Source organism: Piliocolobus tephrosceles, chromosome 7, assembly GCF_002776525.5.
Source record: "Piliocolobus tephrosceles isolate RC106 chromosome 7, ASM277652v3, whole genome shotgun sequence".
Lineage (NCBI taxonomy): Eukaryota > Metazoa > Chordata > Mammalia > Primates > Cercopithecidae > Piliocolobus > Piliocolobus tephrosceles.
In genome coordinates, this window is record NC_045440.1 from 22,491,878 (window position 1) to 22,509,224 (window position 17,347).

General features: G+C 37.2%; 1 protein-coding gene across 3 annotated transcripts in view; it reads left to right on the plus strand.

Moving 5' to 3' along the window:
* The first annotated feature begins 2,340 nt into the window (after positions 1–2,340).
* Positions 2,341–17,347, plus strand: part of ADAM28 (ADAM metallopeptidase domain 28) — a 63,738-nt gene continuing 48,731 nt past the window's right edge. For all 3 annotated transcript variants that reach the window (XR_002732528.2, XM_023216745.2, XM_023216746.2), the window contains exons 1-2: positions 2,341–2,499; positions 8,696–8,799. Coding sequence is in view for 2 of the 3 variants with exons in the window: in XM_023216745.2 (XP_023072513.2) it covers positions 2,451–2,499; positions 8,696–8,799 (153 nt within the window). In the remaining variant the exon portion in view is untranslated. The remainder of the gene's footprint in view (positions 2,500–8,695; positions 8,800–17,347) is intronic.

Sequence of the window (17,347 nt, forward strand, 5' to 3'; positions counted from 1 at the left end):
TTGAGATAATCATGTGGTTCTTGTCTTTGGTTCTGTTTATATGCTAGATTACGTTTATGGATTTGCGAATGTTGAACCAGCCTTGCATCCCAGGGATGAAGCCCACTTGATCATGGTGGATAAGCTTTTTGATGTGCTGCTGAATCCGGTTTGCCAGTATTTTATTGAGGATTTTTGCATCGATGTTCATCAGGGATATTGGTCTAAAATTCTCTTTTTTTGTTGTGTCTCTGCCAGGCTTTGAACTCATCTCTGCAGCAAGCAGACCTAATAGATATCTATAGAACTCTCCACCCCAAATCAACAGAATATACATTCTTCTCAGCAGCACATCACACTTATTCCAAAATTGACCACATAATTGGAAGTAAAGCACTCCTCAGCAAATGTACAAGAACAGAAATTATAACAAACTGTCTCTCAGACCACACTGCAATCAAGCTAGAACTCAGGACTAAGAAACTCAATCAAAACTGCTCAACTACATGGAAACTGAACAACCTGCTCCTGAATGACTACTGGGTACATAACGAAATGAAGGCAGAAATAAAGATGTTCTTTGAAACCAATGAGAACAAAGATACAACATACCAGAATCTCTGGGACACATTTAAAGCAGTGTGTAGAGGGAAATTTATAGCACTAAATGCCCACAAGAGACAGCTGGAAAGATCTAAAATTGACACTCTAACATCACAATTAAAAGAACTAGAGAAGCAAGAGCAAATACATTCAAAAGCTAGCAGAAGGCAAGAAATAACTAAGATCAGAGCAGAACTGAAGGAGATAGAGACACAAAAAACCCTCCAAAAAAATCAATGAATCCAGGAGTTGGTTTTTTGAAAAAATCAACAAAATTGACAGACCGCTAGCAAGACTAATAAAGAAGAAAAGAGAGAAGAATCAAATAGACGCAATAAAAAATGATAAAGGGGATATCACCACCGACCCCACAGAAATACAAACTACCATCAGAGAATACTATAAACACCTCTACGCAAATCAACTAGAAAATCTAGAAGAAATGGATAATTTCCTGGACACTTACACTCTTCCAAGACTAAACCAGGAAGAAGTTGAACCCCTGAATAGATCAATAGCAGGCTCTGAAATTGAGGCAATAATTAATAGACTATCAACCAAAAAAAGTCCAGGACCAGATGGATTCACAGTTGAATTCTACCAGAGGTACAAGGAGGAGCTGGTATCATTCCTTCTGAAACTATTCCAATCAATAGAAAAAGAGGGAATCCTCCCTAACTCATTTTATGAGTCCATTTTCATACTATTACAAAGAAATATCCGAGACAGGGTAACTTATAAAGATAAAGAGGTTTCATGCAGTCACAGTTTCACATGGCAGGGGAAGCCTCACACTCATGATAGAAGGTGAAGGAGGAACAAAGACACATCTTACATGGAGGCAGGCAGAGAGAGCCTAAGCAGGGGAACTGCCCTTTATAAAATCATTGGATCTTATGAGACTTATTCACTATCACAAGTGCAGTGTGGGAAAAGCCTGACCCTTGATTCAATTATCTCCCACTGGGTCCCTCCCACAACACAAGGGGATTATGGGAGCTACAATTCAGGATGAGATTTGGGTGGGGACACAACCAAACCCTATCAATACCTAAAACTTAATAAGCAGCTCAACTGATATTAGTTATTTTATTGGTTATAAGTATGATTTTTGGACATGCCCAGTTTAGCCTTACTACCACCAGTGACAGATCCTAAAATTGTATCATTTGGGTCTTGAATCCTTTTTCCACACTCCTGTTGTCAATTATGATACAAATGCCCCCAGGGATCTAAAAATTCTTGTGCTTATATTGTCAGACATTCTTATTTCAGGATAGTTCAAGCTTCCTGAGAGTACCCTTGTGTGAGAATAGAACATAAAGGAAAAGAGAATGCTATATAGTAATTAGGCTGAATTAGGAATTGCTTTACATAACCATATTATGTATGTGGGTGAAAAATAACATTCTTAATAACTTTTTTCCTACAATTATACATATGTAAATTATATTTAAACATATATATTTATACATTGTATCCATATATCCATAATGTAAAGCAATGTCTGGCATATTTTTCAAGACTCATTAATGCCATTGACTGTTCCCTTGTAGCTTCTCTGGCTATAGTAATATGTTGGAAATGTACTAACTTTGGAGTGGGGAGTACGGAGAAGGAGAGCGAAACAATAGTTCAGATCAAGGAATCTTAGAGCCAGGAGGCAGCCAGCACTTCCTCCTGCTGTCCCATTGTTGCAGGACCACAGCTTCGAGGTTGTGCAACACCTTTAGTAAACACTTCCTGAATCAGAATCAAGAATGAACCAGGGAGTTTCATTCTGTCTCACTGGAGAGGAGGCAGGGACAGACCCAGCAGTGCCCATCTGAGCGAGAAGAGCAGACACTGTGCTCCTGAAATCATCCAGCATGTTGCAAGGTCTCCTGACAGTCGGTCTCCTCCTCTCTCCTGTTCCAGGTACGTGTTTAGCTCTTTTTCAGGTTCTATTGAATGCATTAGCGAACTTTTCATCATCTCCTAATAGTTTTATTGTATAAACTATTTTGACTTTTTTTTTCTTTTTCTTTTTTCTCATCCAATTTTACTAACTAGTTGGGCTGGTTTTAACCTGTTGTTTGGGGGCTGTGAGTGATATAAAGACAACGTTAAAAAGAGGCAACAAGGGGTCTTGAACCAATATGTATGCATCTCATCTGAGAATATATAGAAATAAAAGGGACAATTTCATACAGCACAATTTAAATAATGAATATGAGTTTTGGCTGAAAAAGTGGAATTAATAAAACCCAGCTTGTCATTTAAAGAATGGTAAAGATGTGGCAGATTTGGCTATTTATTACTGTGTACAAGGCTTAGGAAAATACCTGCTATTATTATGGGAGCCAGTTTGGCTCTTTCTGCTTGCATGTATATTTTTGTATTTATTCATTATTAGTAATAATAAATGTGACTAACTGGAAATAATTAACTACTTTTTTAAATTTATAAGGTATTGTGTTATTACTTAACAAAACAATATTGCTATTAAGCTTAACTTGGTAATTTACTTTTATTTTGCTGGTTATATCAAACATTTAAAAATTTGAAAGGAGAAAAATACTACCTTCCCAACAAGAAATTATGTCTAGCAAGTCTCTCAATTTCTGGTAAATTCTCTAATTAGTTTGGGTATCATCTAATTACCAATTCTCTAATTGGTTAAATTAGATTGGGTATCATGATTCTTCAGCTTGTTTCTATTTCCAGAGCTTATTTAACTCAGCACATGAACTGCAGTGCCTCAAATTCCTACCCAGTAAACCTGTTTGTGGGTCTTAGGATGTTCGCTGGGACCTGGGGATGGGAACGGATTATCGACTAGAGGTATGGGGCTTAGGGAGGGAAAACTTTCCCTTGTCCATGCACCCTCTTAGTAATTTGTTGCTAAAAATGATTTTCCTGCTTTTTACTTGTTTTTGGTTTGTTTACAGGACTTATAAAAATTTCATCTAACCTAATATCTTTAATTATCTGATTATTTTCCATGTCTGTATATTTTTGCTTCTATATTTTTGTTTGTACTCACTTTTAATATGTACCTATATCTGAACTGAACCTTTTACCACTATGCAGTGATCCTCTTCATCTCTAATGCCTTTTGCTTTGATATCTATTTTGTCTTATGTGAACGTGTTACACCAGCTTTCTTTTGGTAAAATGAGCCTGAAATATTAAAAAAAATTAAAACTGATGCCAGGCATTTTATATTGACCTGAAATTCCTACTTTTTGAGTCAAACTTAATAGAAATATTTTTTCTCTCCATTCTCCAAGAATGCTATCACCAACAGCTTTTCGGGAACCCGCTCTTAGCTGAAATACAAGAACTGCTTGGGCACTAGCTTTGTTGAAGAGCATAAAGATCAAGCTGGGCCGGGCGCCGCGGCTCAAGCCTGTAATCCCAGCACTTTGGGAGGCCGAGACGGGCAGATCACGAGGTCAGGATATCGAGACCATCCTGGCTAACACGGTGAAACCCCGTCTCTACTAAAAATACAAAAAATTAGCTGGGCATGGTGGCAGGCGCCTGTAGTCCCAGCTACTCGGGAGGCTGAGGCAGGAGAATGGCGTGAATCCGGGAGGTGGAGCTTGCAGTGAGCTGAGATCCCGCCACTGCACTCCAGCCTGGGCGACAGAGCGAGACTCCGTCTCCAAAAAAAAAAAAAACAAACAAACAAAAACAAAACAAAACAAACAAACAAAAAAAAAACAGATCAAGCTGGATCCATTAACAGATTTGCATGGCTAACACTGGGTCCCATGCACATTACAGCCCTTTTGTGCAGTTGGGCACACCAATCGGTTCTGCTGCCCTGACGGTGCCTGTACAACATGGCACCAAGAGACGCAGCTTCCTCTGATGTCACGCCTAGAAGTGTGACGCCACCCCTCCTTTAACTTCCAGCTTGTATTTTTAAGGGTGTCTTTTTTTGCCACTGAACTATCCCTGTTATGATTCCCATTTGGGTGGCCTTTCTAGTCAGAATCTAAGAAGTAAAGCAATTTTCATTTCCCACCTCTTCCTCTTTGTTCTCTGCCCCTATCATCAAAGCAATAAACATATGCCCCTCTGACCACGACTTCTGCCCAGTTCCCAGACGGTTGACATAAAAGAAGGAGATGTAAAATAAGGCCGGTTGTGTGTAGCGAACTTCACAATCCCCTGAGAAAAAATGACTTATGGGATTTCATCCTGCAAAAAGGAAAAACAAATATTTAAAAGGATGTGACAGGTGTTTGCAGGGTGAAGATGTAAATGAGTGCATCAATAAAGGAGAAAAGTCTTTACCTTATTACATTAGAATACCTGGGGGTACAGCAATTTTGAAATTATTTTATTTCAAACTACCAGTTATTCCTTGCCTTTATAAGGTGACTAGAAGACTGAAAAGGATATATACAATTTAATCAAAATAGCCAAAATAATAGACCTAATTGAAATGCAGTTTTTTTCCTTTTGTTTGTACTCACTTTTAATGCATGAAGTTTAAAACCACAAGATGGATTGAGGAGATACAGAGAATCCCAGAACGTAAGTCAATATCCTTGTGTAAACCCTAATTCAGCATTTAATGTGGTGTGTTCCGTTTGGAAAGAAGACATTTCTTTGAACAGTTTCAAACACATTTGAACAAAAATGAAAATGTCGATATTACATACTAATGTTCCTATTTCCAAAATGACCCCAAACACATGAACAAATAATGAAGCAATCCAGACTAATGTTGATCATATTAATGTTGTTAATGAGCTTTGGTTTTTCTAAAACTCAAAACAGCCAAAAATAATTATCCAGTCTAAACCAAAATAACAGTTTTCTTTTTCCTGATCTGGTTTTGCTATTCAAGACTAATCCAACATGTGAGTTCTGTGGGAGAGAGAAGGCAAGTATTAAAATGAATTAATAGAAACATATTGTGTTACACCTTGGATTTGTGTAATCCCTGGATGGCAGTTGGTTTTGTTTGTTCCTCAGGCTTCAAAATAATTAACATGATGCTAATTATTTTAACTGGGGATGAGACTGCACCATCTCCATTAAACTTGAAGGCAGATAAGCTAAACAATATTTAGGTCTGTTACATCCCTATAATGGCGGTGTAATTTCTTGTATTCCAGATCCCATTATTTCAGGGACTTCTAGGTTTCCAGAAAATGAGAGCCTTTAAGAGAAATTCTACTTGGTTTCTTTAGAGAATATAAGGAGTGGCAAGAGTTTGGAAGAAGCTGGAATTCCATTCACTTCAAACTGAAGAGATTGAGAGGTTGCCAAAGACTTTTAAAAGAAATGCTGTGGGTTTTTGTTGTTGTTGTTGTTGATTTTGTTTTGCTTTGCTTTGTCTTTGATTTCCATTTGGAAGTGTTCATCCACCAAAAAGTTAGTAAGAAATTTCTTGACTAACTTACATATTTTGAGCCCATAGTTAAGAGCTAGTTTGCAATTTCTGATTTCATGAAACATTAGGATTCAGATACTAACTAGAAGCATAGAGGTCAGTGTGCATGTGAGAGAAAATTTGTGTTGGCTAGATGGGCCTGTTTTCCTTCTCCATTTCTGAATGGTGTTGAGAAGGAAACTCACTTCATTTTCTGCTTTTATACAAAAAAATCAGGAACACAACTATTATTTTATTCCACGAAGGCAGCTTGGACTAGTATTTCCTGTTAGAATCATGTGTGTTCTAATAGAGCATTTTAAAAGATTTGTGTTGGCTGCAACATTGGTGAAATTTGGCTTCGCTAACTCTGTCTTTAACAATACTACTCACATTGATTAGCTACTTTAATCTACCAGGCGGCATGTTGGTGCCTTACGGTGTGCTTGTTTTGTGTCCCTAAATTAAGGAGGCAACAGGGAATTGTGTCAATACCATCAGTTAATTTCTGGCAGGAGTAATTTTCTTACCTCTTGGCATCTTACAGTTTCAAAATAATTACAATAGTTAGAAAAATTTTAACTCACAAAAAGAATCATCAATTTAATATTTTTTTAGGTTTTTGAACTTGTTTCAAAAATTTTTTATAATTGATGTTATGCTTTTCCTTTACCAAAAGTTAATTTAATAGAAATCAAAGATGCCCAGGGATGACCTCTGTGAGAGCAAGAAATGAGGAACTGAAGAACCTCATGATGTTGTTCTTGAAGTGTGACAATGTAATGAGGCTTATTTTATCACAATGGATCACAGTTCAGCTATCCTAATGATCACTGACTCTTCACAAACGTTATGAGGGATTCTGTATTTATTTGCATAAATCATTTACCACTTGAACTAGCTTTAGAAACTGTTTATTCGGCCTCCTTTTTTCAAACTATTTAAAGACTCAAACCAAATAAAAAAATAAGGTACTGTCAGTGTCATGCCTTTAAGTAATTTTGATATTTTTTAGAGTAACTCTTAAGCCACTGAGAGAAAAGACAGTTCATTACTTTAACACTCTTTTTGACTCAAAGAGTTCTTAGCTGGTTTAAACCCTTTTTCTGTTCTTCAAAGTTAAATATAAGTGACTCTTCAGTCATTAAATGAAATAAAGCCATTCTAAAATGATTAAAAATAATAACACTAGTTTTTGAAAGTGTATGCTTTAGTTTCTGAAGAAAACTTTAAACATTGTTTTGCTCTGTGGTAAATGACTGGAGTAAGAGCACAGTCCTCCTAGGTAAGCAATAAGTAATACTTAAGTGCTTCAGTTATGTTTGTTAAAAGATCAACCACAGTAACATAAATGTATCTCACCACAGAACTTTAAGATTTGAGTACTCTGAACTAGGATTACCTTTAGAGACCCTCCTAGTCCTTACTGAAAGAAGAGAACAAAACCTTTTCAGTTCCAGTCTTAGAAAGTCGTAGAGTTAGGCCCCATTCTGCTACTGAAGTCTACATTTCGGTTAAACCTTTAGCCACCTTTAGCAGTTAAGGAGCAGGTCTGTTGACTTCATGCAGAACAGAGACTAAACCACATGGGCAAATCAAAAAAAAAAAAAAAAAAAAATAGAAAATCTAATGTTAGCTTTGACAAAATTGAATCTCTCTCTAAAATGAGTTCTAGGCCGGGTGCCATGGCTCATGCCTATAATTCCAGCAGTTTGGGAGGCCAAGCCAGGAGAATTGCTACAGCCCGGGAGTTCAAGACCAGCCTGGGCAACATAGCGAGACCTCTTTAATAGAAAAAAAAAAAAAAAAAATAGCCAGGCATGGTGGCGCACACCTGCAGTCCCAGCTACTCTGGAGGCTGAGGTGGAAGGATGGCTTGAGCCCAGGAGGTTGAGACTGCAGTGAGCCGTGTTTGTGCCACTGCACTCCAGCTTGGTGACAGAGTAAGACTTTGTCTCAACGAAATAAAAAAAAAAAAGACTTCTAAAGACAACATGCAGAGGAGCATTTAAGATGCAGACAGGTTGGATCAAATCACTTTTCAGTTCTCTTTCAGTATGACTTGCAGGCTCAAAAAAGTCCTTCCAGGCCAGTGATTCTGTTTGAATTATCTGCTTCTCTAATTTTCATTTTTTAAATGTTTTGTATGCAAAAAATGAAGATTTTTCTGCATTGCTTTTGCCAGCTCATTCTATGAACCTAGTATTAGAGTCTTTTCTTACTGTGACATAGTTTTATTTCACTAGTATAAAACATTGCTGTTTTCAAATCCAAGAAACATAGAATAAAAATTGTGTACATTAGTTATTTTTTTCTAACCTTGTATAGTTTCCAGTGCTTTAATGCAATTTTTCTGGGACTGATTAGCTTCTCAGAGGATTACTTTCGCTTCTGTCTTCACTTTTTTGTTTTTGGCTGGACTGTTGCTATTTCCCTGCACTGCAGGGATCAAAGATAATGAGGCAAAATCCAAAAGAAATACTTTCTCTAAATACAGTAACACTTGTAAACTTTTGATGGGGGACGTATCTGAAGATATAGGTTAAAGTAAAACGTTAAGAGGGAAGAGTAGCCTTCTGAGGTTGTCGCTCTCTGCTGGTGTCAGCCCATTAATAACTCTGACATTCGTCACTTCAGGCTTCTGTGTGTGGTATCGTTCATTGGGAATGCAGTAAGGATGTCCATTACTGACCAGCCTACTTCAGTTCTACCTGGATGAGTCTTTTTCTTTTTTCTCAGTAAGTGCTATAAAAGAACTCCCTGGGGTGAAGAAGTATGAAGTGGTTTATCCTGTAAGACTTCATCCACTACGTAAAAGAGAGGTCAAACAGCCAGAGCAACAGGTACAGCTTTTGATTTATCGAAGAATCTTGATTTGAGATATATATATATGTATATATATACACACACATACATACACATATGTATACACACATATATACATATATACATATATCTATGATGAGAGATAGATGAGATTTATACGTGTGTGTTTATATATGTGCATGTGTGTGTGTGTGCCTGTGTGTGTCAAGTGGAATTTGTGATGTTTTCAGCAATTACACCTTGGAGTTAAATAACAATGATTATATTTGTATTTCTTTTTGACCTTCAAAAAATCTTTACTATAACCCAAAGTTATATTATTAACCTCATTCTACAAATCAAGTTTCTGAGAAGTGAAAGAAACTGTCCAAGGTAACAAAGAGAGCAAATTTAAATTTTTTTGAGACGGAGTCTCACCCTGTCACCCAGGCTGGAGTGCAGTGGCACAATCTCGGCTCACTGCAAGCTCCGCCTCCCGGGTTCATGCCATTCTCCTGCCTCAGCCTTGAGTAGCTGGGACTACAGTGGCCCGCCACCATGCCCGGCTAATTTTTTTGTATTTTTAGTTGAGATGCGGTTTCACTCTATTAGCCAGGATGGTCTCAATCTCCTGACCTTGTGATTCGCCCGCCTCAGCCTCCCAAAGTGCTGGGATTACAGGCGTGAGCTACCGCCTGGCCGTAAATTTAATATGTTATGATGATTTATTCTATGTACTTCCAAAGAAAATTGAATTCTTTCTATCTATCTATCTATCTATCTATCTATCTATCTATCTATCTATCTATCTATCCATCCATCCATCCATCCATCCATCCATCCATCCTTCTAAACACAACTATGACAATTGAAACAGAAATAGGAAACAAAATACAGCAGGTGAATGCATGTATACATGCACATTAACATGGAATTTATCTGTCTTTTCTGAATAGACTCTTTTTAATGTTTGTACATTTCTTACTGCAAATGAAACAACATATTCTCAGTCAACATTCATTCAATAAACATTAATTCTAAGAAAAGCTAAAACATGATGATTCATTCAATTATAACAATGTTGTAATTACCTGCACTCTTAAGTCTTCTTCTGGGAGCCAGGAAGATACGGATAAATGGGACACAAATAATAGTTTACAGAAATACTCTGAAATCCAGCACACTCGGTGCACATATTCCCTCACTGTACGCGATTTTCCATAGCATTTCTTCTAAAGCAAATTTATGACAACAGAACCTGTATTTGACCCCATTTCCTAAAATAATTATCAACCAAATGGTTTCACTAACTTCAGATGGAACCCAAATGCATTGGATTCCCCTTCAATATGACTTTCTTCAAGTGCCTTCTAAGAGTTTCTTTAAAATGTCAGACACCTTTTTTCCTGTAGTGCATTATGCTTATTATCTGGGTGACAAAGTAATCTGTACACGAAACCCCCATGACATACGATTTACCTGTATAACAAACTGGCACAGGTATCCCCTGAATCTAAAATAAAAGTTGGAAAAAAAAATAACGATTTTTAATATATTTTCATATTTAGTCCTTTCAACAACCATATAACATAAGTGTATTTTTACAGTATTTTATTTCTAAGTGGAGAGGTAGCGGCTCGGAAAATTTAAGTACCCTGCCTAGGAGCACATAGCTTATACGTTTTAGAGCTTGGATTCAAACCTGTTTGACTCCAGATGACAACTTTATGTGTTAGTATTATTTGTGGCTGCCTATCCAAGCAGCCAAATTGATTTAATATGTGGGAGAGTCTGTATGTTCTCCTGAGAGCCTCTGTGGCATCAATACAGGCTTTCTGGCCATTAAGGTAGCTCAGGTTCTGTTACACTGAAGTCTAAGAGTCAGTCTGTAACCCTGAGACACTGACCAGTTTGCTGTATCATTTACTGTTAAAAACATGAGACTCATCAGCTGAATTTTTTTCTAATAACTTTTTATCTTTTTTAAAATTCTATTTTAAGTTCTGGTATACATGTGCAGGATGTGCAGGTTTGTTCCATAGATAAACGTGTGCCATGGTGGTTTGCTGCATCAATCAACCCATCACCTAGGTATTAAGCCCACATGCATTAGCTATTTTTCCTGATGCTTTCCCTTGCCCCGCCCCCTACCACACCTCAGAGTGTGTTGTTCCCCTCCCTGTGTCCATGTGTTCTCATTGTTCAGCTCTGAATTGTAAGTGAGAACATGCAGTGTTTGATTTTCTGTTCCTGCGTTAGTTCGCTGTGGATAATGGCTTCCAACTCCATTCATGTGCCTGCAAAGGACACGATCCTGTTCCTTTTTATGGTTGCATAGTATTCCATGGTGTATATGTACCACATTTTCTGTATCCAGTCTCTCACTGATGCGCCTTTGGGTTGATTCCACGTCATTGTTATTGTGAATAGTACTGCAGTTAACATGTGCATGCATGTATCTTTGTAATAGAATGATTTATATTCCTTTGGGTATATACCCAGTAATGGGATTGCTGGGTCAAGTGGTATTTCTGGTTCTAGATCTTTAAGGAATTGCCACACTGTCTTCCACAATGATTGAACTAATTTACATTCCCATCAACAGTGTCAAAGCATTCCTATTTCTTCACAGCCTTGCCAGCATCTATTGTTTCTTGACTTTTTAATAATCACCATTCTAACTGGCGTGAGATGGTATCTCATTGTGGTTTTGATTTGCATTTCTCTAATGATCAGTAATGTTGAGTTTTTTTCATGTGTTTGTTAGCTGCATGAATGTCTTCTTTTGAGAAGTGTCTGTTCATGTCCTTTGCCCACTTTTTAACAGGGTTGTTTTTCCTGTAAATTTAAGTTCCTTGTAGATTCTGAGTATTTTACCTTTCTCAGATCGATAGATTGTAAAAATTTTCTCTCATTCTGCAGGTTGTCTGTTCACTCTGATGATGATTTCTTTTGCTGTATAGAAGCTTTTTAGTTTTATTAGCTCCTATTTGTCAATGTTTGCTTTTGTTGCAATTGCTTTTGACAATTGGTTGTGAAACTTTTGCCTGTGCTTATGTCGTGAATGGTATTGCCTAGATTTTCTTCTAGGGTTTACATTTAAGTTTTTAATCTATCTTGAGTCAATTTTTGTATAAGGTGGAACAAAGGGGTCCAGTTTCAATTTTCTGCATGTGGCTAGCCAGTTCTCCCAGCACCATTTATTAAATATGAAATCTTTTTTCCCATTGCTTGTTTTTGTAAGGTTTGTCAAAGATCAGAGGATTATAGATGTGTGGTCTTATTTCTGACCTCTCTATTCAATTCCATTGGTCTATGTGTCTGTTTTGTACCAGTACCATGCTGTTTTAGTTACTGTAGCCTTGTAGTATACCTTGAAATCTGGTAGTATAATGCCTCCAGCTTTGTTCTTTTTGCTTAAGATTGTCTTGGCTATACAGGCTCTTTTGTGGTTCCATATGAATTTTAAAGTAATTTTTTCTAATTCTCTGAAGGCTGTCAATGGTAGTTTGAGGGGAATAGCGTTGATTCCCTAAATTACTGTGGGTAGTATGGCTATTTTCACAGTATTGATTCTTTGTATCCATGAACATGGAATGTTTTTCCATTTGTTTGCATCCTTTCTGAATTCCTTAAGCAGTCGTTTGTGTTCTCCTTGAAGAGGTCCTTTACTTCTCTTGTTAGCCACCAGCTCGAATTTCACAAGTTCACCTGTATTTTCTGTGTTATCAACCTTTTGCTACTAAACCAGTGATTAATTGTGTCCTTGTGGAAATTTATACTAATTATCTATTCTTTATGTGTTTTTGACTCACAGTAAACAATGCTTCCGAGAAAAGCCAACATTTACTTACACACACACACACATGCACACACACCAAACACCCTTTTTACAATGAACATTTTGAGGAAAATTTAAACACAGGTGAACTGTTTTTAATCAGAGCTGTAAAATGATTTCCTCACAACTGAAAAAATAAATTTGAGCTTTGAATAATATATTTTGATTAACAAAAGCCATAGACTAGTTACTGGCTCATACTACATGAAAAATATTAATTTTTGCAATGATTGACTAGGTGGATGAGGTTGACATAATGTGCTTGATATTTATTGTGGTTATATTACTTATCTAGTCCATTACTAGGTTAAACGGCTACATGAACCTTACATTTTCCTGATCCATAGTGCAAGTACATAGGATCTGAATTCAGAGGATTAGTTTGTGTTCACCTGTAAATTTTGTCCATTCTCTCTGTATAAATTTAGACAAACATAAACGTTAGGTTTCTTGTCTTAAAGTAGAGATTATCTTGATAATACTTACACAAATATTTTGGGATAATGTATATGAAAAGCGAGGAAGGATCCAAATTTTAACTCCCTATTCAAGATTATGCTATGGGCTGGGTACATTGGCTCACGCCTGTAATCCCAGCACTTTGGGAGATTGAGGTGAGTGGATCACCTGAGGTCAGGAGTTCACGAGCAACCTGGCCAATGTTGTGAAACCCGTCTCTACTAAAAATACAAAAAATTAGCTAGGTGTGATGGTGGGCACCTCTAATTCCAACTACTCAGGAGGCTGAGGCAGGAGACTCATCGGAACCCAGGAGGCAGAGGTTGCAGTGAGCTGACATCATGCCATCGCACTCCAACCTCCAACTCTATCTCAAAAAAAAAAAAAAAAAAAAAAAAAAAGAAAAGAAAAAGAAAGAGAGAGAGAGAGAAATTATGTATTATGTTATGGCGCTGCCCTGTGTAGACCATCATATTCCTTTTCTTATGACTAATTTTCAGTTTTTGTGGCTTCATGTCCCAGTTAATAAACGTTTATTTTAAAATTCTTCTTTTTGACATAAACTGTCAGCCTTGATTTGCTTTTCTTAATAATATGCTTGTTTCTACTTCTATGCTTTTTTTAATGGATTTCTTGCTACTTAAAATACTCTCTCTACATTTAGAGTCCCTCCCATTTAGGGGACTCTACATTTAGTGTCTCTTAGAGTCTTTGTCAAGCCAACTTGCCATATTCCTATATACACGAATACGTCCCTATCCTGAAATCGTGCATCAGTCACAGTCAGTATTATAAAGTTTAGCTACTGATTTTAAAAAGAAATGTGTCTGTAGTGATGGTGTGTTCACAAGTGTGCGTGTGTGTGCATAAGTGTGTGTGTGTGTGTGCATGTGTTTCTATGAGAGCAAGTGTAACCTTCACTTCTGGTTTGAAACTGTCCAGGTAAACTGTTTTAAAGGCTTTTTTTTTTCTTTAAATATGTTTATCCCATGTCTCTACTCCTCCTTCACCCGCATCTGCCAATCCTTGTCCTGGAACATAAATACTTGTTTCATAAATACATGTGGGTCCAAATAAATACTTGCAAAGCACATTAATTTTTATCTCTAAAGGAAATAAGATTATTAAAATAAATACCATAGATAATTGAAGAAAAACTACCTAAATCATTAGAACCTTTTAATGTTTCTTCAAAAGGAAAAACTTTTATTTTTTTAGTTTCATCTGTTACATTTCCAAGTTCTCTCCCACTCCCTGTGGTTGTAGAGAGTAGAAAAGAATATATTATCAGGCCTGATGAATATAATGGAATAAGCACGGAATGCTTCCACAGCATCTCAGAAATAAATATAACTCTCCCATGTTTACTTTTTAATATCTCAGGTGTCAGGTGACACCTTTGAATTATCCCACAATAACCAGGTGGCTAAACCATTAGCAGTAACTTTTGTTAGTGTTTAATTCCAGCTGTTCACAGGAAGATATCAAACGTCACATGATAGGGTTGCCAGATGAAATACAGAGTACCAGTTAAGTTTGAATTTCAGACAAACAGTAAAAATCTTTTTGTATAAATATGTCCTACACCACTTTGGGAGGCCAAGGCAGGCAGATCACAAGGTCAGGAGTTCGAGATTAGTCTGACCAACAAGGTAAAACCCCGACTCTACTGAAAATACACACAAAAAAATTAGCTGGGTGTGGTGGTGCACACCTGTAATCCCAGCTTCTCAGGAGGCTGAGGCAGGAGAATTACTTGAACCCCGGGAGGCAGAGGTTGCAGTGAGCTGAGATCATGCCACTGTACTCCAGCCTGGGTGACAGAGTGAGTGTCTCTCTCTCTCTCTCTCTCTCTCTCTATATATATATATATATATATATTCCACACAACATTTCTGATATAATTATAAAGAAGCATTCCAACAGAATGAATCTAATTTTCCCAGCTAGTGCATTTGCATCCTTTTTCTTAGTCACTGATCTCTACTTTCCATTCTTTCGCACATCTTCTAAACTCCTCCATGTGCAGGATTGTCACATTTAGCAAACAGAAATATAGGATGCCCAGTTAAATTTAAATTTCAAATAAACAACAAATATTTCATTAGTATGTCACAATGGTCATAGGGGGCACATGTATTTTAAAAAGTATTATATGTTTATATGTATTAACAAAAATATTCTGTTTATCTGACATTCACATTTAACTGGCATCCTGTATTTTATCTGGCAATCCTCTCCTGTGGCTTTTGATATCACCCTGTGAACATTCAGAACTAAACCCTAGCAATCTCTCCATGATTCCAGATTCTGTCCTATCCACGACCTAAGGCTTCTAATGCTGCTGCATGCCTCGTATCCCAATCCTGCCCTGTTGGGGTTATTGGGTTCTGCTGTATGATACTTGTTTTACAAACACAGACTAAAGAAGTTAGTAACATCTTTGTTTGCCACACAACAAATATATGATTTCCATTGGCATAGACTCTTCTATAGTCTCTCAGGCACACCTTACGACTAATGAGAACACTGTCTTCCAGGTATAAGCCAAGTTCTTGGGAGTTATCTTTGAAGTTTCTGTGTTGAGACTATTGGTCTTCCCTGTGCAAAGACTTGATTAGCAAATACTACTTGAAACAATCCACAATTCATAGTGCAGTTGACCACCCTTATGATCAAGGGGATCTCTGTATCCCATCCCATAGAAGCTTCATAGGTCTCACCCTCGATTAAGTGCTTCACTTCTCAAGACAGTGAACAGATGGAGGACTTTTGTAGTTATCATTATACAACTGTGCCCTGTGTTGTTTTATTATACAACCAGAGAACTGAGGCACTGGCTTTACCTGTCAGCTATGCCAGGGGTGTGACACCATCTTTCTGACTTGATCACACATGCCACATCTCTTAATATTTCAGCTAGACTGACATAATTCTTTGTAAAAATTTTTGGGGGCTGGGGATAAAGAACAAGGTAGAACTTTGAATATTTTATTCGTAATTATATTCACGATTGTATATATATGAATGATATAAGGACTAAATAAGTATGTGTTAAATAAATGACCAAATGAATAAGTAAACTAATGGACAAATGAATAAATGTTTATGACTGGAGCATATTACCCATAAACCTCCCTAGAGACATATTTAACATATACTCTGTGAAAGTCCCTGATGCTGGAAACTTACATTCCAAAGACAGTAACTATTCTTCATAGAATTCAGCATCCATGTTCTTAGAGGCCCAAACTACCTGGGTATTGGCCCATGCCATAAAAGAAAATATCTTACAGCACAATTCTTCCCTCAGATTGAGAACTCTTTCAGGCCCATGAGCTGATTTAGCAGGGTTTTTAGAGCTCATGGATTCACTGTGAGTTCTGAATAACTGTTGTATTACTAGAATTAAGAATCTCTCTGTGTCTTCTAGGGCTTCTCTTGATATTTCCCGTGTGCCCATTGACATGTCCTTGAACTTACAGATTTGCTCCATCCCAGGACCATCGAGGACTGTGGCTTTCACAATCTACCCTCTAAATCGGACCCATGACATTATTTTTACAGAAAATTTGGATCTATATGTTTCTGTGGCTAGCTAGTCTTCCTCAGTAAAACCGAAATCATTTCCTTCTAGTGAGTACTCTCCAAATCAAGGTGCACCTTACTTCTCTTGATGCGTACTTCCTAACCCACCAAGTACACAACTAGAACAACACTTCTTATCCTCAAACCTTGCTCTCCACAAGGGAACTTGCTTTCAAAAGTATTATTATTATATTACCCAGTGTACTCTCTTTTATAGAGGCCCTGGCTTTCTTCCTTGATCTTTCCTTCCATCCATAATCTTTATGCCAGTGTTGACCAAAACTCCATTCCAAAAGCATTTATTCTTTTCTATAACAACCTTCAGCTAAAGTTTTAGTAACTAAATCTACTAAAAATCCATTGCTGAACAGGAAGCAGATATCTGGAAGGCCATTTCTGGTAGAAGACCATATTTGGTATCGTTCTCATAGCTTCATTCTAGCTAGCTTTTCTTAAACCTGAACAATAAGAGGTTATGACTACTCTGCATAACTTTTATTTTCAATGCCCTGTCTCTTTCTAGTTCCTGTCATCCATGAAAATAAGCTGAGTCCATCAACCTCTACTTATCTAGGCCCACATTGGGGCATATTTATAGCCTGGGATTATTGACAGCAGAGCAGACCTCAACAACTGAGGATTTAAGGACAGTATGAACTGTAACAACTGACTTTGGAGAAGGCTAAATCCCAGAACGG